At 45.7% G+C, this 23,039-nt stretch overlaps 1 protein-coding gene and 1 non-coding gene across 2 annotated transcripts in view; both read right to left on the bottom strand.

The window, feature by feature from the left end:
• LOC109914162 overlaps nucleotides 1–17,456 on the bottom strand; it is a 73,521-nt gene extending 56,065 nt beyond the window's left edge. The window contains exon 1 of the mRNA XM_048600709.1: nucleotides 16,597–17,456. Coding sequence (XP_048456666.1) covers nucleotides 16,597–16,970 — 374 coding nt within the window. The 5' untranslated portion in view covers nucleotides 16,971–17,456. The remainder of the gene's footprint in view (nucleotides 1–16,596) is intronic.
• LOC125484968 lies at nucleotides 585–691 on the bottom strand. Its single transcript, XR_007263755.1, has one exon. It is a non-coding gene; the product is annotated as a U6 spliceosomal RNA (small nuclear RNA).
• Nucleotides 17,457–23,039: the final 5,583 nt, after the last annotated feature.

The raw sequence follows: 23,039 nt of genomic DNA, 5'->3' as shown, positions 1-23,039 counted from the left end.
GTTTAACCAGGATAAATAGCTCGCTGGCCAGCAAAATGTTATGCTTGCTTTAGGAGTCTGACTGATTGTACAAAGTGAAGAAGCAATCTACATCTATTGTCGATGGCCGCTCAGTGCATCAATCAGGCAGAGTTCAAAACACCATTAGAGACTGTACTTTCAGCATTGTGTTACTGAGAGAGAACTCAAATGCTGTGCACTTAAATTTGTTCCATGTGACTGAATGGAAAAAAAATTGATCCATTGGGATTTCAGAGTGGGAGTAATTTGGAAGGGGTTCACTTCATTGAAATTCTACACAATAAGATGTTGTATAAATTGCTGTTTAGGCTACAACTGGAGTATTGTGTGCAGTCTGGTCAACACATTCTAAAAGATAAAGTTGTCACAGTCCCACCAGTCCATGGGATGTCTCTAACAAGACAGCAAATTAGTGGTGGTTTAACCTGAGGGTCACTATGTCTCAGACAAGGGGAGAGTTTGAGAAGGAACGCCCTTCATGCTAACTTCAGCTAGTACAGGAACAGAAACCTGTAGCCATCACTCTGCATTGCAAAGCAGTCATCCAGCTTTAAGCTTACTTAAAAATTATGGAACTTTTCCCAAGTTTACATGTAATCCTTGCATAGGAGCTGTGCTAAATATCTCTGTATTGTTCCAAAGCCAGTAAATGTGCTGTCAAAGTGAGTACCACGTTCTAACAAGATGTGATAGCACTGGAAAGGATGCAGAGGAGATTTACCAGGATGCTGCCTGTGCTGGAGGGTCTGAGCAATGAGGAAAGATTAGACAGGTTTCAGTTGTTTTCCTTGGAGCAGCAAACATTGAGAGGGGAGCTGAAATAGGTGTGTAAGATTGGGGGCCACAGATAGGTTGCATAGGAAGACAATACTTTTCCATTAGTAGAAGGGTCAGGAACCAGAGGACATAGATATAAGGTAAGGGATACAAAGCCAAGAGGGGAGTCGAAGGGTATATTTTTCACCTGGAGAGTAGTGACAGTCTGGAACTTACAGCCCAAAAGGGTGTTTGAGTCCGAAACTTTTGAAACATTCAGCAGTATTTAGGCACTCACTTGGGTTACCATAGCCTCCAGGACTTAAGAACATAAGAAACAGGAGCAGGAGTAGGTCATCTGGCCCCTCGAGCCTGCTCCACCATTCAATAAGATCATGGCTGATCTTTTCATGGACTCAGCTCCACTTACTGTTCAAACATCAACTTTGCCTTAAAAACATTCAACGAGGTAGCCTCAACTGTTTCACTGGCCAGGGAATTCCACAGGAATATGGAACAAAATCTTGAAAATCGAATTACTGCAGATAGATCATTGTTGACTAGCGCAGACATGATGAGCTAAATGGCCTCCTTCATCTGGAGTCTACAATGGGAATTACTGGGAAGGGGTTTGCTGCATCGAGATCCCTGGGAGTGGATGTACATAAAATCTTTGAAGCTGTCAGATAGATGAAGACATCTGTCCAAAAGACATATGGGGGTCCCTGGCTTCACTAATAGAAGGAAAGAGTACACAAGCAGGGAAGCTTTGACTAACATTTCTAAATCATCAATACTCAACCAGAGTATTGTGTATAATTTTGGAAGCGTGTCAAGGCCTTGGAGCAGAGGGGATTGATGAGAATGTTTACAGCTGAGGGGCTTCAGCAATTTAAGCAAAGTGGAGAGGCTGGGTTTGCTGCCTCCAGTAAGTCGGGCAGAAGATGTTCAGATTTAGGAATATAAGTAAGGCAAAACTGATTCCCAATCTTCCTGCCAGTGAACAGCGTGTAAAAGGCCCGGATGGGATGGAATTTGTCAAATGTGTCCAAGAAAGTTTCCTAAATCAATATGTAGAGGGCCCTACTCGGGAGGGTGCAACACTGGACCATCTCTTAGGAAGCGAGGTCGGACAAATGACTGAAGCGTTAGTCGGAGAGCGCTTTGGTTCCAGCAACCATAACTCTCTTAGTTTTAACATAGTTATGGAAAAAGATAGGATGGGTCCACAGGTTAAGGTGCAAAACTGGAGCGGGGCCAATTTTGGGGCCACTAGGCAGGATCTATCAGCAATCGATTGGGTGAGTCCATTTGAAGGAAAAGGAATGACTGACAAATGGGAGGCTTTTAAAAGTGCGATATCAAGAGTCCAGGGTCAGCGTGTCCCTGTTAGGGTGAAGGGAAAAGCTGGCAGGTTTAGGGATCCCTGGCTGACGAGGGATACTGGTCAAGAAAAAGGCAGTGGCATACATTGGGTTTGAGCTATTGGACTCAAGTGAATCCCTAGATGACAATAGAAAGTGTAGGAGCACATTTAAGAGGGAAATCAGGAGAGCAAAAAGGTGGTACGGGATGGATCCGGCAGGTAAGGTTAAAGATAATCCCAAGAGGTCCTATAGCTACATTAAGAGTAAAAGGGTGGCTAGGTAGAGAATAGGTCGTCTTAAAGATCACCATGGCAGTAATAGCTTCCAAAAGAAAACTGGGTAAATCTTTCAAAGGGAGACATCCGCAGGGCAATGGGGAAAGAGAAGGGGTGTCAGGCTAATTGGGGAGCTCTTTTAAGGAGGTACAAGCTTAATGGGCCGAAAGGTCTCCTTTTGCTCTGCTAAACTTCTATGAAATGACATGGCAAAGGGTTGGATCCATTTGGATTTAGCAGAGTGGAGTAAATGGAAACTTGTCATTGCTAGATCCCAAGGTTGCTGTATTCAAACTGCAGGTTGCAACTCCTATTTGAACAATTCAGGCTGGGAGTTTAAACTGAGGAGGCGAGTGAAAACTGCGTTTACAATAAACTGGCGAATGACTCTTGCTCGTTCCCACTTGAAACACCTTCAACATCCTGAATAAATCAGCCTTGTGAGACCTGCTGATACAGTTTAGAAAAATCTTGCCCGTGTGCTAAATAGCTGAACGATGCGGTGCACTTAATCTCAAGAAGCTGGACAGAGTCCAGTTTGAGCAGAGTGCTAAGCTGTTGTATCAGCAGCCTACTGCAGATGCAGTGCTCTGTCAGGACCAAGCCTAGATGTGATCAATGAATCAGAGCAACAAAGCCCGCAGTCAGGAAAGAAAGGAAACATTTCACTTAATGGACTCAAGCAACAAGACTCCAGAACGTTCTTTCACTAACTGTCACTAATGCACTGTTATTTTCTTCACTTATTACCACTTTTTTCCTGAACTCTGCAGCAAGCATTAGGTGCTGGACTAGGTGCTCAGCTCTCAGCCAATCTGCTCCGCTTCCCCCTCCCAGTTTTATTTCCCCCACCACCAGGATAAATGGATTTGAGGTGTACAAAATGATCAGAGGTATAGGTAGAATGGAGAGCCAGAGACTTTTTCCTAGGGTGGAGGCAGCTTTTACGAGGGGGCATAGTTTTAAAATGAGTGGAGGTAGATGTAGGGGAGACGTCAGAGGTAGGTTCTTTACTCAGAGAGTGGTAGGGGCGTGGAATGCATTGCCGGAGAGGGTAGTGGAGTCGGCCTCATTAGGGGCATTTAAGCGGCTATTAGATAGGCATATTGATGATAGTATAAGGTAGGGGTGGAGGTTAGATAGACCTTAGGTTTAGGGTAAAAGTTCGGCACAACATTGTGGGAAAATAAGTGGTGAGGAGGACGCAAAAATTTTGTAAAAGTTCAGTAAGTTGGCAAAGACATTTATTGATGAAGTATAATGTGTCCACTTTGGCAGGAGGAAGAGAAGAGCAGAATAGCATTTAAATTGAGACAGAACGCAGAATGTTGCAGTCCAGACGGATCTGGAGAGTTCTAGTACACTATCACAAAAAGTTGGCACACAAACACAGCAAGTCATTAGGAAGGAAAATGAAATTTATCATTCACAAAGGAGTAGAATCGATTTTACTGCAGTGGGACAGGAGAGCTCACACTAACAGCACTGTGCAGAGTTCTGGCCTCCTGACTAAGGAAAGAAGGATCATGAGGCTGACTCCTGGGATGGTAGAGCACATCCTGATAAGAAAAGGTTAGACAGGCTGGCCCTGTCTGGAATGCACTGCCTGGAAATGTAGTGGAGGCAGGCTCAATTGAGGCATTCAAGAGGGCATTGGATGGTCATTCCGATCGAAATAGCATGCAAGAGAAAGGTGGGAGATTGGCACTGGGTAATGATGCTTCCAATGTGGGCACAATAGGTCAATGGCCTCCTTCTGCACCATAACAATTCTGTGATTTTTTTTAAAATCCATTGGAATTAATAATGATTGGATCTTATGTTTCAATCAGATCACCTGTTGGGACTTGAGTAGATGGAGCTGAGAAGATGTCTCCCCTTCTTGGAGGAAACTAGAGTTAAGGAGTGCAGTTTCAAAATAAGGATCTCGCATTAAATTGCAATACAGCACAGGAACATGCCCTTTGGCCCACCATGTCTATGCTGACGATGATGCCATTCTAGACCAATGCCATTCCCCTGCACATGATCCATATCCCTCTGTTTTCTGCCTGTTCATGTGTCTGCCGAAATGCCTCTTAAACTTTGCCATCATATCTGCTTCTCGCACCTCTCCAGGCAGCGAGTCCCAGGCACCTACCACCCTGTGTGTAAACCTCTTGCCTGACACATTTCCCTTAAACTTTCTCCCTCAAACCTATGTCCTCAACATTTGACATTTCTACCCGAGGGAAAAAAAATGACTCCGACTATTCACCCTAAGCTTGCGTCTCATAATTTTACAGACTTCTATCAGGTCCCCCCTCAGCCTCTAGCTAAAGCAATCCAAGTTCGTCCAACCTCTCCTTATAGCTAATACACTCCAATCCAGGCAACATCCTGGTAAACCTCTTTGCAAGCTTCCACATCCTTGCTGTGGTGTGGTGACCAGAACTGTACCCAATACTCCAAACATGGCCTATATAAAGTTTTAGACACCTGTAAAATGACTTGCCAACTGTTATACTCAATGCTCTAACTGATGAAGCATGCCGTATACTTTCTTTACCATTTTATCCACTTGTATTGCCATTTTCAGGAACTATACACTTACACGCAACGATCCCTCTGTATGCCAGTGCTCCTAAAGGTCCTGCCATTTACTGTACACTTTCCTCTTGCATTTGACCTCCCAAAATGCATCACCTAAACTCCATCTGCCATTTCACTTCCCAACTGATCTATATCCTGTTGTATCCTTTGATAACCTTCTTCGTTATCCACAATCCTCCAGTTTTCATGTCCCCTGCAAACTTACTAATCAGACTACCTACATTTTCATCCAAATCATTTGTATTTATTACAAAAACAACAGAGGCCCCAGCACCGATGCTTACAAAACACCACTGGTCATATATCTCCATCAGAGAAACAGTCCTCCACAAAAACCCTCTGTTTACTACGACCAAACCAATTTTGTATCTAACTTACCAAATCACTGTGGATCCCACGTGACCTCATCTTCTTGTCCAACCTACTGTGACAGACCTTGTCAAATACTTCAGTAAAGTCCATGGAAACAACATCCACTGCTCTACCCTCAATCACCTTCACTTCCTCAAAATACTGAATCAAATTTGTCACACAAGTCCTCCCCTATACAAAGCCATGCTGACTATTCCTAATAATTCCATTTGTTTCCAAATACAAGTAAACCCTGTCCCGAAGAATCTTCCCCATTAATTTCTATACCACTGATGTAAGATTCGCCACTCTACAATTTCCTGGATTATTGTTGTTGCCCTTCTTAAACAAAGGAACAACATTGGCTATTCTCCAGACTTAGGGACGTCGTCTGTGGCTAAAGAGGATACAAAAATCTCTGTCAAGGCCCAAGAAATCTAATTCTTTTACTGTGCAGAAAATTATCTATCTTAGCTTTAAAAGCATTCAACGAGGAAGCCTCAACTGCTTCACTGGACAGGAAATTCCACAGATTCACAACCCTTTGAGTGAAGAAGTTCCTCCTCAACTCAGTCCTAAATCTGCTCCCCCTTACTTTGAGGCTATGCCCCCTAGTTCTAGCTTCACCCGCCAATGGAAACATCCTCCCTGCTTCTATCTTATCTATTCCCTTCATAATTTTATGTTTTTATAAGATCCCCCCTCATTCTTCTAAATTCCAGTGAGTACAGCCCCAGTCTACTCAATCTCTCAAGCCAACCCTCTAACTCTGGAAACAACCTAGTGACTCTCCTCTGCACCGCCTCCAGTGTCAGCACATTCTTTCTCAAGTAAGGAGACCAAAATTGCACGCAGCACTCTAGGTGTGGCCTCACCAGCATCCTATACAGCTGTAACATAACCTCCCTGCTTTTAAACTCCATTCCTCTGGCAATGAAGGATAAAATACCATTTACCTTAATTACCTGTTACACCTGCAAACCGACATTCTGTGATTCATGCAGAAGGACACCGAGGTCCCTCTGCACAGCAACACGCTGCAATATTTCACCATTTAAATAATAGTTCTTTTTACAGTTATTCCTACCAAAATGGATGACTTCACATTTATCAACATCGTACTCCATCTGCCACACCTTTGCCCACTCACTTAACTATCTATATCCATCTGCAAACTTTCAGAGTCCTCTGCACACTTTGCTGTACCACTCTTCTTAGTGTCATCCGCAAACTTTGACACATTACACGTGGCCCCCAACTCCAAACTATTTATGTAAATTGTAAACAATTGCCACTTCAACACTGATCCCTGAGGCACACCATTAGTCATTGATCGCCAACCAGAAAAGCACTCATTTATCCCCACAGTTTGCTTCCTGTTAGTTAACCAGTCCTCAACCCATGCTAATGCATTGCCCATAATACCGTGCACCTTTATCTTATGCAGCAGACTTTTGTGCGGTACCTTGTCGAGTGCCTGGTCGACATGCCCTAGAATTTCGACAAACAACTCCCTAATCTTACCATCATCCTTCTAGATGAATACTGATGCAAAGTACTCATTAAGCACCTCACCCACTTCCTCTGGCCCCACAAACAAATTCCCTCCTTTGTCCTTGAGTGGGCCAACCCTTGGCCTAGTTACCCACTTTCTCCTAACATATCTATAAAATGCCTTGGGATTCTCTTCAATCCCACTTTCCAAGGACAATTCATGGCCCCTTTCAACCCTCCCAATTTTCTTGTTTAAGGTCTTTCCCGCTTTCTTTATATGCCTCAACAGTCTTGTCTGATTTCAGTTTCCTGGACCTTACATATACTTCCTTTTTCTTTTTGACTAAACTTTGAATATTTCTTGTCATCTAAGGTTCACAAATCTTGCCATCCTTATCTCTCATCCTCATAGGGACATGCTGGGTCTTGAACTCTTGATCAACTGGCCTTTAAAAGACTTGTATATGTCAGAAGTGGATTTACCCTCAAACAACCTCCCTCAATCTAATTTCTCCAGTTCCTGCTTAATACTACTATAACTAGCCTTCCCCCCTAGTTTAGCACTTTCACCCAAAGACCAGTCTTATCCTTATCCAGAACTATCTTAAAACTTACAGAATTGTGATCGCTGTTCCCAAAAGGCTCTTGCAACTTAGATCACCTGGCTAGACTCATTCCCTGATACAAGGTCTAGTATAGCCCCCTCCTTAGTTGGACTATTTACATATTGCTTCAAGAAACCCTCCTGGATGCAACAATCAAATTTCAGCCCCATCTAAGAACCTGACACTAAGGGATTCCCAGTCAATATTGGGGGAAGTTCAAATTATCCACGACAATACACAACATGGGAAGGCGATAGCCTAGTGGAGTATCACAGTTAATCCAGAGACCCAGATAACGTTCCAGGGACCCAGGTTCAAATCCTGCCATGGCAGATGGTGGAATCTGAATTCAATAAAATGTCTGGAATTAAGAGTCCAAAGATGACCATAATCCGATTGTCAGAAAAACCTATCTGTGTCACTAATGACCTTGAGGGGAGGAAGCTGCCTCCTTCAATTGGTCTGGCCTACATATGACTCCAGACCCACAGCAATGTGATGGATTCTGAACTGTCCTCTAGGCAATAAATGTTGCCTCATCAGCAATGCCCTTATCCTGTAAATGATTTAAAAAAGACAGTGTTGTTTTCATATCTTACCATGATCTTCTTACATATCTGTTCCTCCAATTCCTGCTGGCTACTGGAAGCCTACAGGTATAACCCCATCATAGTAATTGCATCTTTCTTATTCCTGAGTTCTACCCACATGGCCTCGCTGGATCAGCCCTCCAAGATGTCCACTCTTAGTACAGCTGTGACAATAAGATGGAGATAATGAGGAATCTCCTCTCTCAAAGGATCATCTTTGGAATTCACTCTCTAGCAAGCGGTGGAAACCTGGGCATTGAGTAGATTCAATAATCTACATCATAGGATGTATGATAGCACCTTTCCAGAAAAGGTTCACAAAAAGGTTGTTCTACAAAACCTACAGCACGGAAACACTCCAACGAATCCAACTAGTGAGCCAGGAGCACCATTCACTTTCCACATGAGATATAGTTGTCACAACTGTATTTACCTGCCTCTTGTCAAATCCCTTTGCCCTTTTGCCTTCGTTCAAATCTCCAATTGAATCTAAATGTTGACGCAGTTTCCGCTTCAATGACTAACCTGGAAGTAAATTCCAAAGCCTCACAAGTCACTGTGTTCTCCTGCCTTTTGTTCCAATTTCTTTCATTTAGTCTTATACCACTCCTCCTGCTCCTGCTCTCACCCCTTGTCAAACAAAGTCTGCTTCTACGTGCATATTTCCATGCTTTACACTTCGCAGGAATGGCAGTGAACAAGGTCTGACACTGATCAACTGAGATATTAGGCAGATGACCAAAAACTTGGTCAAAGAGGCAGATTTCAAGGTACAATCCTAAAAGGCGGATAGAGATATATAGGGAGGTTTACGAAGAGAGTTCCAGAGCTTGGGGCCCAGCAAAAGGCATAGCTACCAATGGTAAAGCAATTAAAATCAGGGTTTCTCAAGGAGCTAGATAGTATAGAAGTTGTCAGGCTACAGAAAATTGAAGTGATGGAGGCCAACAAGGCTATGGAGGGAATTCCAAAAAGGATGTGATTTTTTTAAAAATTATTCATTCATGGAATAAAGGCCTCACTGGTTGGGCCAGCATTTATTGCCCATCCCTAATTGCCCAGAGGGCAGACAGAGGTCAACCACATTGCTATGAGTCTGGAGTCACATGTAGGCCAGACCAGGTGGAGAATGGCAGCTTCCTTCCCTAAAGGACATTACTGAATCAGATGGGTTTTTCCCCAACAAAGGTTTCACTGTCATCATGAGACTCTCAATTCCAGATTATTATTGAATTCAGAATCCATCATCTGCCATGGCAGGATTCAAACCCACATCCCCAGATCGTTACCTGGGTCTCTGAATTCATAGGTTAGTGATAATACCACTAGGCCATCGCCTCCTGATCCAGTGTGGAGGATCCAGTATGTTTTGAGTCAGTCAGGAGTTCTCCTGGATAAAGGCCAGATGGAAGGGATTTCAGCCAAGGAACTGCTTCAAGTGGCAATCCCAGAACTCTCATCGGATCTTAACATTCCAGGATTGTCCTGGAATTCCAAAGAATGACCAGGACAACACTCTGAGGAACACCCAAGATAAAAACTAACTTAAAAGTGTTTCTTTTTAACAATTTCTTTGAATATATGTTGTAAAGGTACTGGGTAAGGCTCAAGAGTAAGACAAAGCAAGATGAAACTTTGAAGGACATGCTGGTTAACTGCCAACTCTAAAACAGGCTGATATCAAATCAGCCTCTGAGAGAGTTATCCCGGAAAGCTAAGGACAGACACTGCTGGCACTACACAGAGAAAGTAGAGATGAAGTTGGGAGTTGGGTGGGAACTCTGGCTGTGACGCTGTTCCATTGCTGATAAAGTCAACACCCAGACCATTAACTTATCATTAAGGCTGTTGCTACACAATATCAGTTTTCATTTCTCCTTTCCCTGAAGAGAGAAATACTGCAGTGTGTTAGGTTTTTAGTGAACTAGTCACCACAGCCCTAAAAGGTGGGGGGGTCACTCGGCTGGTTATTCAAAGGGAGTTCAACAAACTGAAAAATGAAATAAATTTCATTCTGACAGTAATTAACCCTTACTCTTGCTAAATTACACAGCTATTAACCCTTACCCTGCTGCATTGGTATCTGCAGTTCCACTGTAATTAATCCATACGCTGCCAAATTTGTATATCTGCAGTGTTACACAGTGATTAACTCTTACCCTGGCTGAATTAGTGTTGCTGTGCAGTTACACAGCAAATAACCCTTACCCTGAATTAATACCTCTTTACAGTTACACAGAGATTAACCCTTGAGCAAACTCCTGTCAGCAAACACTGGCTACAATCAGAAATTGCCACAATTCTCTTAACTGTAGACCCATTCATTAATAACGTTTACCTCAATCCAGCCACTTAATCCAATGCTTAATTTTACCACTGGGATGACCAGAGGCAGTGAAATTTCACTTCTAGGATCCAGTGGTACAGCAACAGTGGGAGGACATGGCTGGCTTTCAGAGTGGGGGTGAGACAGAACAGAGGGTGGGAGGATGAAAGGGTATAGGTTTGATTCCTGGGACAGAGTGAATCAGAGGATGACAGGTCACTCTGGATCTTAAACTGAATTCAGGGAGCTGGAAGAGTGTGTATGACTGTGTGAGGAATACACACAGGTGTAACCAAGAATAATGTCAGTAAAAGAGAACAGATGAAACAGGGGAAGAGTTGGGAGTCTGAGGTTGCTAAGGAATTCAATTCCAATCAGGAAAACTGTTTGCAGGCACATCCCATGCACACCCACACTGAAAAAAAATGGTATCAACCACACTCAGTCTACTTAGAAGTACAAAATTAAGGATTACAGAAGTGCCTATGTATGCAATGTTTCCTTTGCAGGGCACACTGCCCTAAGATTGCAACACCTACACACTCACTAGGATGTTACATTCAACACAAGAACATTTTCTTTCATTTCACAGTCCGTTCCAAACTCTAGCTGAGAGGCTTGAAGGAAAAGAGCAAAATGTGGTGGATGTTGGGGCTGGGAGGCAACCACTTTGCTAAGCTGCTCCAGCGTCCTGGCTCCATAACTTTGTACAAGAGAGACACGAGGGAAGCACAGAGTGCTCAGCTGCAACAGCACATGGTGTGATACCGAGCCAAGCAGGCCCAAAGGCTGTCAAGCTCTTGCACTTATTTAAGCAGAGTTAGCTAGGCTGAGACCGGCCCAGCAATAGCAACACGACGAGATGACGACGAATCTGGAGCTCAGAAAGGGGGAGGCTAACAATGTCAGAAACCTAACCCCACTCACTACCTGGTAAACATAGCTGGAAAGGCCAGGGGCATGTCGAGTGGGTACGCAGTTTACCCTCACTCCAGCCAGCGCTTAACCCTGCAACCTCTAACACTCAACATCAGTTCAATAACTCTGCCTGACTCCATCCTTCCAGTCCTATTATGACACAGTCAACACAGTGTGGAGCTGGAGGAACACAGCAGGTCAGGCAGCATCAGAGGAGCAGGAGAGTTGACATTTCGGGTCAGGATCCTTCATCAGGAGTGGGGAGGGGGAAGGAAGCTCAGAAATAAATGGGGGGGGGGTTTGGGGCTGGGGGGAGGTAGGTGTGATAGTGATTGGCCAATGCAGGTAGAGGGTAGTGGAGATCAATCAGTGGAAAGGTTGGAGTGGATAGGTGGGGAAGAAGATGGACAGGTTGCGTCTGGTCAAGGAGACGGGGTTGAGGCTGGGAATGGGGAGATTTTAAAACTGGTGAATTCCATGTTGCGGGCCATTGGCCTATAGGCTCCCAAGGCGGAATATGAGGTGTTGCTCCTCCAGTTTGCATGTGGCATCATTGTGACACTGGAGGAGGCCCAGGATGGACATGTCACCCAGGAGTGGGAGGGGGTAGTTGAAATGGTTAGCAACCAGAAGGTGGTGTCGATTATAACGTACAGAGGGTAGATGCTCCGTGAATCGGTCATCAAGTCTGATGTACAGGAGACCACATTGAGAGCAACAAATACAGTAGGCCAGGTTGGAGGATGTACAGGTGAATCCCTGTCAGATTTGGAAAGATTGGGGCCTTGGATGGAGGTGAGGGGGAGGTGTAGGAGTGAGTGTAGCACTTCCTGCGGTTGCATGGAAAGGTACCAGGGGTGGTGGCGTTAGTGGGGAGTGTGGAGTGGATGAGGGAGTCGTGAAGAGAGAGCGGTCCCTACTAAAGGTAGAGAGGGGTGGGGAGGGAAATATCTCTTTGGTTGTGGGGTCAAATTGTAGTTGGTTGAAATGGCGGAGGTTGGTGGGGTGGTATGTGAGGACCAGGGGGACTCTATCCTTATTTTCGTTGGGGGGTGGTGGGAGGAGGGGTTTGAGGACAGAAGTGCAGGTAATCCAAGAGATGCAGTTGAGGGCATTTTTGATCACCGGAGGGGGAAAATTATGGTCCTTGAAAGAGGACATCTGAGATGTGTGGGAGTAGAATGCCCCATCTTGGGAGCGGAGGCGGAGGAATTGGGAGTAGGGGATCGCATTCTTGCAGGAAGGTGGATGAGAGAAGGTGTAGTCTAGGTAGCTGTGGGAGTCGGTGGGTTTGAAATAGATGTCGGTGTTGAAGTGGTTACCAAAGACGGAGACCAGGAGGTCCAGGAAGGAGAGTGAGGTATTCGAGATGGACCAGGTGAACTTAAGGTTGGGGGTGGAAAGTGTTAGGAAAGTTGATGAACTATTCAAGCTCCTCACGGGAGCATGAGGTAGCACCGATACAGTCATCGATATAGTGGAGGAAGATGTGGGGGATAGTGCCGATGTAACAGTGGAAAAGGGACTGTTCCACGTATCCTACAAAGAGGCAGGCATAGGGTCCACATGGGTGCCCATTGCTACTCTACATCGGTGAGACCAAGTGCAGACTCGGAGACCAATTCGTGGAGCATCTGCACTCTGTACACTATAATCAACAATACCTTCCAGTCACCAAACATTTTAACTCCCCCTCCCACTCCCTGGGCGACATGTCCATCCTGGCCCTCCTCCAGTGTCACAATGATACCACCCGCAAACTGGAGGAACAGCACCTCACAATTCGCCTCGGGAGCCTACAGCCCGATGGCCTAAACATGGAATTCATCAGTTTCAAAATCTCCCCAGTCCCGGCCTCATCCCATGTCCAACCCTCCCTCTCATCCCACCTCCTTGACCTGACACAACCTGTAAATCTTCTCTCCCACCTATCCACCCCACCCATCCCACTGACCAATCTCCACTATCCTCTACCTGCATTCACCTATCACCATCCCACCTACCTTCCTTCCCATTTGTTTCCAAGTTCCCTTCACCCACCCCCCAGTCCTGATGAATGGTGTAAAACTTCTGCTCCTCTGATGCTGCCTGACCTGCTGTATTCCTCCAGCTCAACACTGTATTGACTCTGACTCCAGCATCTGCAATTCCTGCTATCTTCTGTTATGACACAGGTTTCTTTTAGCACAGTCACCTATTCCCATGTACTCCCAAGCCCATGATAACATAAAGGTTCCATTCAGCACAATGAACCCATTTCTCACTCTAAGCTCCTACTGTCATTTATTAAGCTTTTCTTTGTCCCAGTCAGCTATCTATAATCTCATTTACTTATCCCTTTCATATCTTTGTCTCTCTCCGGACTTGTCTCCACCTATCCACTCACCTCTCCCCTTTGCTCCCACTTCAGGTTCGTGAATACCACTTTTTCCCAGCTACTAACAGTTCTGATAAATCACCAGGCTTAAAATGTTAACCCTGCTTTCTTCCCACACACCTACTGAGTTTCTCCAGCACTGTCTGTTTCCGCACCACATGGCTCTCACTGTCTCAGTTCCTGGGGAGGAGGCTGACGGTGGCCAGCAAAGGTAGACAATGGTCAGACTGGAGTCAGGAAGGCAAGCTGGAAACAGACATCTGCATTTTGTGTGCCTGAGTCCGTAACACCTTAGGAAATAGGAACAAGAGCAGGCCACTCAGCCCTTCGAGCCTTTACCACATTTCATGCCCAATTTCCTACCTTTTCCCTGTAACCCTGGATTCTCCAGTAAGATGTCAGATCTTCCTCGCCACACACTTCAAACTCCAGCTGTTCAACAGCGGCACCCCCTAACCCAACTCTCCCCACACCCCGAGTCTCCCATCTCTCCCCACACCCCAGCTCTCTCCCCTCCCCCAGGCCCAGTTCTTCCCGCCCCCGAATTTCACCCCTCCCCCAGGCCCCACTCTCCCCGCCCCCGACTCTCCTCCCTCCCCCTGTCCCCCAGCTCTCCCCATCCTCCAAAACACTCCCCCATCCCCTCTCAACCCCTCCCCATGCCCTCCAACAACACCCACTCTCCAACACCGCCCAACCAAGTCCCGATGCACTCCATCCACAAACCCTTCCCAGAAAGACCCCATTTGCCACAGCCATCGAAGCCGCAGAACCCACTCCCTTCCACCGCCACCCAGAAACCCTTTCCCTTCCCCTAAAAAACTCAACCCCAACATCACACCACCGACCCTAATCTCCCCCTCACTCAACCCGAAATGTTAACTCTGCTTTCTCTCCACAGATGCTGCCAGATGTGCTGAGCTTTTCCAGCAATTTCTGTTTTTGCCTCCGATACTCATTGCTCACTGTCTTTTATTGATGGCCTTTGGTTAGCCCAAGTGGCAACTCTCCACTAACATAACTTCATGAAGCCTCCTCTCCTTTTTATATAAAAGGAGACCCCCAGCCTTTCCTGAAACGTAGAACTTCTCATCAAGACACCTCTGGTACCTCCTCAACACCCCACCACATAAAGCCGTGACGCATGGCTGCAAAAACTGCTAGCTCGGGCTCAGCAGGTCACATTACTACCTGAACCAGGCATTTGTGGGTTCAAGCCGGACTCTACATAATTGAGCATAAAGTGCACTTCAGTGACAGTTCACTGACAAGAGGAGATATCAAACCAAGGTGAACACAAATGCTCTGATGCCACTATTTCAAAACCCACAACCTCTTTCATCTAGAAGGACAAGGGCATCAGATACATGGGAACACCACCTGCAAATTCTCCTCCAATCCACTCACCATCCTAACTTGGAAATATATCACTGTTCCTTCACTGTCACTGGGTCAAAATCCTAGAATTTCCTTTCTAAGGGAATTGTGGGTCAACCTACAGCACATAGAACTGCAGCATTTCAAGAAGGCAGCTCACCACCACCTTCTCAAGGGCAATAAATGCTGGCCTGCCAGTAAGTTTAAAAAATGCAATGTTACCTAAAATTGAAGCAAAATACTGCAGATGCTAGGAACGTGAAATAATGACAAAGTGCTAGAAAAACTCAGCAGGAACAGAACAGACTCAGAAACAGTTAACATTTTGCAGAACCATCCAATTGGAGTTAATGCTGCTTTCTCTCCACAGATGCTGCCAGACCTGCTGAGTTTCTACAGCACTGTCTATTTTTTATTGCAAACAGGATGTTATCCCCAGACACCAGCCCAGACACAACTGTCTTATCCAAGGCTGAGCTAGATAGGTTTTTAACCAGGAATGGAATCCAGCGTTATGGGGATAAGGCAGGAAAAGTAGAGTTGAGGACTATCAATAAGTAAAAACTGAAAGAACTGCAGAAAGAAAAACAGAAATTCCTGGAAAAGCTCAGCAGGTCTGGTAGCATCTTTGAAGACAAAATCAGAGTTAACGTTTTGGGTCGAGTTCTTTTCAAGCAACTTCTGTTTTTTTTTGAGGACTATCAGATCAGCCATGAGCTCAATGATTGGCAGAACAGATTCAATGGGCTGAGTGGCCTACTGAATGGTGCATCTAACATTCTATGGTCTTATGCTCCAGTATCCCTCAACCAAGTGCACAAAATCAAGGTGCTGCATAATGACCGTGGGATCTTACTGTGCGACTTTCGGGTAATTACAGCGGCCACACTTTAAACACTGAGACAGTGGCTGTGGTTGCGACAGGCGCTAGAGAAACGTAGTTTTTTTTCCCCTCTACTTCTCTCATCGGGAATGTTCCTTTCCTGTTGCCAAAAACGTAGCCATTCCACTTTGTGCAACCGTTTCTCCCCCACCCCCGGGTCCCACATTAAAACCAAACCAAAACAAAACAAAACACTGCCTTTTGGCAACTTGCGAGTGGAATGCAGCAAGTTACTGGAACAGCTCCCTGCCCGTGGCCTGTGGGACTGCAGGGACGGAGCTTTTCCGCAGTACACTCTAGAGGAACGTGTTCAGCCTGAGCTCTGGCCCCGGGGGGTAGGCACCACCCAAGACCCAGTTCACAAACTCCGGGGAGATACACACACAAGCGGGGGGGGCTCTCCATTCACCGCGGTGACAGTGGGGACACTAGGAGGCTGCCTCTCACACCATTCACCTCCCCACCGCGACCTGACTGGTTCTATCCCCCTCCAACTTCAGTAACTTCAACCACCTTCTGCTACCTCTGGCAGATGGTGGGGTATGGTATGGTATGGTATGGTGGGGTGGGGTATGGTAATGGTATGGTTTAGTGGGGTGGGGTGGGGTGTTGGGGGATCAGAAGGTGGTGGAGAGGATTCGGGGCGGGGTGGTGGTGAACTCACTCTGGTTTTCTGCTGGTCTTGTGCCGGTAGGTTGCAGCCAGGGGCAGGGCGAGCTGTCCCAGAAACTTGTCCATGGCCAGCAGGGACCTGTGCATGATGGTAATTAGCAGCTCCTTGCCTGCTCCATGTCCCCCTCCTTCACCGTCCAGCAACCAGTCTGGGAGAACCTCGAAGACACACTCCTCCTTCCACTCAGGGTCCCTGCTCTGCTCCAGCACCGAGGTACAGTATCTCTCCTTGCCCAGCTGGATGATAGCAAACGCATCGCTGCTGTTGTGTTTGCCTTTCGCTCTCAAGCCTCTGGCTCTCAGCACGGTGACCTGGACGTGGCTGGGGAACCATTGCGAACTCTGTAAGGCCAGGCTGCCGGCCATCTCAGCGCCCAGCTCAGGCCACTACCGACTCTCTGACCCTCTCTCCGTGTGTGTGCACCGCCCCGGGACATTGACGTCAGGCTGGGGAGGAGATCCCGGTTGAAATGGGCCAACACAGACACACATCAGAAAGTAGGAGAAAAGGAAACATGCAGACAGTGCAAGAGAGGGTTCAGTACACACAGGATAGCGGGAGAGAGAGAGAGCAGTAAGAGAGAGCAATAACAAACAGGACAGGGAGAGAGAGAGAGAGAGAGACAGACAGAGACAGAGACAGAGAGAGAGTGAGTGAGTGAGTGCAGTAACTGACGAGAGACAGGGATTGGGTACAGTAACTGACAGGAGAGAGAGCAGTAACAGACAGGACAGGGAGGGAGAGAGAGCAGTAACAGACAGGACGGGGAGGGAGAGAGAGCAGTAACAGACAGGACGGGGAGGGAGAGAGAGCAGTAACAGACAGGACAGGGAGGGAGAGTGTGTAGTGACTGACAGTAGAGAGATTGTGGTAACTGACAGGATATAGAGGGGGTGGGTACAGTAACAGACAGGGGAGAGAGCGCAATAGCTGACCAGAGGGAGTGGACTAACTAACAGGAGACACGGTAATGGCAGGAGAGAGGATGTAGTTATAGATAGAGGGCTGGTAGAAGAAATGAAAGGGAGGACAATACAGAAGAGCAATGGAGCGTAAGGGATAGTAACTGACCAGGAAGAGGCTATGGTAACTGATATTGTACAATGGATCCTTATCACAGTCATTGTTGTGAAAGATACATAAGGTAGATCTGTTGCCGCCCTCCTCCTTTTAAGTTCAGGTACAAAGTGCATGACTGGTCTTGTGTGGTAGAGAAGGTTCATCTTAAATATGATTTAGTTTATTGTGTGATAGCTGTCAGATACATGTTTTATTGGAATGATCAACATAGTCATAGAGTTATGCAGCACAGGAACAGACCCTTCGGTCCAACTTGTCCATGCCAACCAGATGTCTGAAATTGATCTAGTCCCATTTGCCAGCATTGGGCCCATATCCCTCTAAACTTTCCTATTCATATACCCATCCAGATGCCTTTTAAATGTTGTAATTGTATCAGCCTCCACCACTTTCTCTGGCAGCTCGTTCCATACACACACCACCCTCTGTGTGAAAAAGTTGCCCCTTAGGTCCCTTTTAAATCTTTCCCCTCTCGCTTTAAACCTATGCCCTCTAGTTTTGGACTCACCTACCCTGAGAGAAAGACCTTGGATGTTCACCCTATCCATGCCCCTCATGATTTTATAAACCTCTATAAGATCACTCAGCCTCTGACGAGAATACTGTATGCAGATTTGGTCTCCTTTTCTGAGGAAGGATGCTCTTGCTCTCGAGGGAGTGCAGCGAAGGCTTACCAGGCTGATTCCAGGGATGGCGGGTCTGACGTATGAGGAGAGATTGACTAGGTTGGGATTGATTTCGCTAGAGTTCAGACGAATGAGGGGGCATCTCATAGAGACTTATAAAATTCTAACAGGACTGGACAGTGTAGATGTTACTGATGTGGATTGTCCTGAACCAGAGGTCTTTATTCATTAATGAGATGAGGGTGTCGCTGGCTAGGCCAGCATTTATTACCCATCCCTAATTGCCCAGAGAGCAGTTCAGAGTCAACCACATTTCCGTGGGTCTGGAGTCACATGTAGGCCAGACCAGGTAAGGATGACAGTTTCCTTCCCTAAAGGACATTAGTGAACCAGATGGGTTTTTCCCCTGACAATTGACAATGGATTGATGGTCATCATTAGATTCTTAATTCCAGATATTCATTGAATTCAAATTCCACCACCTCCTGTGGCGGGATTGAACCTAGTCCCCAGAACATTATCTGGGTCCCTGGATTAACAGACCAGCGATAATACCACTAGGACCATCACCTCCCCAGTCACAATCTGAGGATTCGGCGTAAATCATTTAGGACGGAGATGAGGAGACATTTCTTCACCCAAAGAGTGGTGAGTCTGTGGATTTCATTACCACAGGAAGTAGTTGATGCCAAAACATTGAATGTATTCAAGAGGTAATGAGATACAGCACTTGGGGCAAATAGGATCAAAGGTTATGGGGAGAAAGCAGGATTAGGCTATTGAGTTGGATGATCAGCCATGATTGTGATTAAAGGCGGAGCAGGCTCCAAGGGCTGAATGACCTCCTTCTGCTTCTGTCTTCTATATTTCTGTGTTTCTATGGTCTGGTCAATAGTAACCCCCGTGATGTTGATAGGGGGACATTCAGTGATAGTAATGCTATTGAATGTCAAGGGACAATGGTTCAAATCTCTCTGTTGGAGATGAGGGGTCATTGTCTGAGATGAATGCTACTTGTTACTTTCCTATTATTAAACTGAATCTGCAATATTGTCTAAATGTGTTTCAGTGAAACATCACCTTATTGAAGCTAGCTCAAACAAATGGTCTGTCAAACCAGATTTCTGTCTGGGATCTAACTTGTCCAGTAATAACCGAAAGTGCTGTTGAAACTCAGCAGGTCTGGCAGCATTTGTAGAGAGAGAAGCAGAGTTAACATTTTGAGTCCAGTGACCTTTCATCATCTCTTGAAAGTTTGATAACCTCTGGTGAAGAGTCTCTGGACTCGAAACGTTAACTCTGCTTTCTTCCCACAGAGGCTGCCAGGCTTGCTAAGTTTCTCCAGCAATTTCTGTTTTTGTTGCAGATCCGCAGCATCCACAGTTCTTTGTTTCAGTTTAGGCTCGAGGGGGACCCAGGTTCAAATCCCGCCATGACAGATGGTGGAATTGAAATTCAATAAAAAAGGATCTTGGGTTAAGAAAAAAAAGTTGATCACCCCTTCTTTGATTTTTCACACGACTGGCCTTAAACTTTTTCACTTTCAAATAACCGCTTCAATGTTCTAATCAAACACTTTTAATCTGGAACTTTCAAACTAAAACCCTCACACTGTGGTAATTTATTCCCTGATTGTCCTGAAGGCTGGACTGGAGAGTCTGTTTCCGTGCTGACCAACTCTATGACTTCCCCAGGAGAAACTCTTTTTACATCTAACTTCAACCAGGATTTCTATGAATTGAACCCAAAAGCTTTGCAATCTATGGGTTCCACCTCCAAGCAAAATCAATTCCTGATTGTTTAAAACCAAAAGCTCTGTCCAATTGTAAAATTCTCATGCCGTAACTAAGTTTCCATCATAACTCCAAGAACTCTCTCTCTCCCATTTGTTTAAAAAAAATCATGGCTCCAGAAAGACTGACAAGTTAATTATTGAATCCCCTCAACCAAACAGATCAAAATCCATATGCCATGCATATAAAATCTAAGTTCTAAAGTAAGTGACATTATTATACATCTGTAAATCACACACCTTACCAGAGGCAGAAGAACTTGCAAGGACTTACTCCCAGGATAATGCCCAGCTGGACGCCAGGTCAATGTTGTCAGTCCAAAGCTACTCTTTACAGTTCACGTGTGGGAGAGGGGTCTGGGGGAGAACCATAAAGAGACTGTTCTGAGGGCACAAAGGCTCACACATCATTGCAAATATAAGTGCACGTTCATTAATATAGTCATATTGATGAACCAAGTCACACATATCACCCATCCTTAGAATCATGTCATTTCTTTTTATAGGAACATCGAATCCTTACATTGCAGGGAGATACCATTCGGCCCACTGAGCCTACATGGACTCTCCAAAGGGCATCTCCCCTAAACACAGCTCCCTACCCTATCCCGACAAACCCGCATTTTTACCATGGCTAACCCAACTAGCCTGGAAACTATGGGCAATTTAGCACAGTCAACCCATGCACTTGTGGGGAGAATGTGCAATCTCCACACAGACTGTTGCCCAAGACTGGATTTGAACCCAAGTCCCTGGCACTGTGAGGCAGCAGCGCTAACCACTGAGCCACTGTCCCACGCTGACCTTGTCTAACAAGTGCTACTCTTTCCACAATGCCCAGAGTAGCCTAACATGTCCTCACTGTTCAATGCGGAACAGTGCAGACTGGAAAGCCTTCAAATGGTTGAAAAATTTCATGTACAGCAAAAGTGAAGAAACAAGAACAAACAAAAGCAACGTTTGTTTCTAAGGAGAGACAGGGACTGCTTGCTTTTTGAGCAGCAACAAATTTACAGACAGTGAAGGATCACTGCATCCAGTTCACATTTATTTGAAATGTGTGCCCATTAAGTCCTGTGTGGCTTGTAGCTGCAGCACTCTGTTATGCTGAAGATGATGTTCCTCCTGCGCAGTGTCCTCATCTTCCTTCTCCCAACTAATAAATCAAATCAAATCAACATGGCTGTCATTCTCCCACCTCTTCAGAGTCCATCATATGCTCCCCTGCCAGCTCCAGTGTGCAGAACACAGCATGTTAGCGTTATGGCCAGTCTCAACATCCACCACATCTATCCAAGCATTGGAATCCCATTTTCAGTAGGCCAATGCTTCAAGAAAAACGGGGGGCACTGAGTCTGCACTCAGCCTCTGTCGGGGGTTGTGTAACAGAGTCATCAGTTATGGTTGCAGAGGATAGCTCTTGACTCCTAGTGGACATTTTTGTTTTATTCATTCACAGGATGAGGGTGTCGCTGGCTAGGCAGCATTCATTGCCAATCCCTAATTTTCCAGGCGGCAGTTATGAGTCAACCACATTGCTGTGGGTCTGGAGTCACATGTAGGCCAGACCAGGTAAGGATGGCAGTTTCCTTCCCTAAAGGACATTAATGAACCAAATGGGTTTTCCCAACAATCGACAATGGATTCACAGTCATCGTTAGATTCTTAATTCCGGATATTTTATTCAATTCAAATTCCACCATCTGCCGTGGCGGGATTCGAACCCGAGTCCCCAGAACATTATCTGGGTCTCGGATTAACAGTCCAGCGATAATACCACTAGGGCCATCGCCTCCCCTCTTGAGAGGCATCCAGACCTTGATGTTGAAGGAGGGACATGAGCGTTCTCAAGGATACAGGCATCATGATGTTCCTGGGGTATCCTTTCCCGTCGATGATGTCAGCTGTATTATGACATGGAGGTCTCATTGCAATGTGCAGACTACAGTGGGTCCTGCCCCGGGGCAAAACCTACTGCCCAGTACTGACCCCATCATGGGATGTTTTGGAAATACAGTGGATTTTTCTTCCACAAAGTGACTAGCAGAATTGTTGTGAGAATTAGTTTCACCTCAGTCTTTTTGCCCTGAGGGTCAGCTCAAGCAGCAGGTTCCAGAAAAACAGTGATATTGTCCGCATTTCTGGAATCCACAATATAGGAGGGCTGTGATTGTGCGGAGGAGATTTACCAGGATGTTGCCTGGGCTGGAGAGTTTCAGTCATGAAGAGAGATTGGATTGAAGAAGGGGAGCTGGACTCAAAATGTTAACTTGCTTTCCCTCAACGGATGTTAACAGACCTGTTAAATTTCTCTAGCAATTTGTGTGTGTGTTTTTTGGACAGACTGGAGTTATTTTCCTTAGAGCAGAGGAGACTGATCGGGAGCATGATTGAGATATATAAAATTATGAGGGACACAGACAGGGTAGATAAAAGGTGGCTTTTCCCCTTGTTGGAGGGATCAATGACCAGGAGGCATCTATCTAAGGGAAGTGGCAGGAGGTTTAGGGGAGATGTGAGGAAAACCTTTTTCACCCAGAGGATGGTGGGAATCTGGAACTCATTGCCTGTGAAGAGTGGGAGAAGCAGAAACCCTCATAACATTGAAGAAGTATTTAGGTGTGCACTTGTGATGCCAATGCGTACAGAGCTATGGGTCAAGTGCTGGGAAATGGGATTGGAATAATTAGGCAGTTGTTTTTGAACAGTGCAGACTTGTTGGGCCAAAGGGCCTTTAGCTGTGTTGAAGATCTCCATGATTCTATGACTCTAAGTGGTGTGATCTGGCATAAATTACATTAGTACAACTGTGTTACATTTGTGGATTGAGGGTTGAGAGATCCCGTTTAGTTCTCCAGTGAATCTTTGGAAACAAAGGTTTTGGAAACAGAGGTTCAATGGAACTGTTACTTTGCTAGATACCAGGATAGAATGGC

The sequence above is a fragment of the Rhincodon typus genome, chromosome 1 (genome assembly GCF_021869965.1).
Source record: "Rhincodon typus isolate 14 chromosome 1, sRhiTyp1.1, whole genome shotgun sequence".
Taxonomy (NCBI): Eukaryota; Metazoa; Chordata; class Chondrichthyes; order Orectolobiformes; family Rhincodontidae; genus Rhincodon; species Rhincodon typus.
This window is presented reverse-complemented; position numbering and strand designations above follow the sequence as displayed.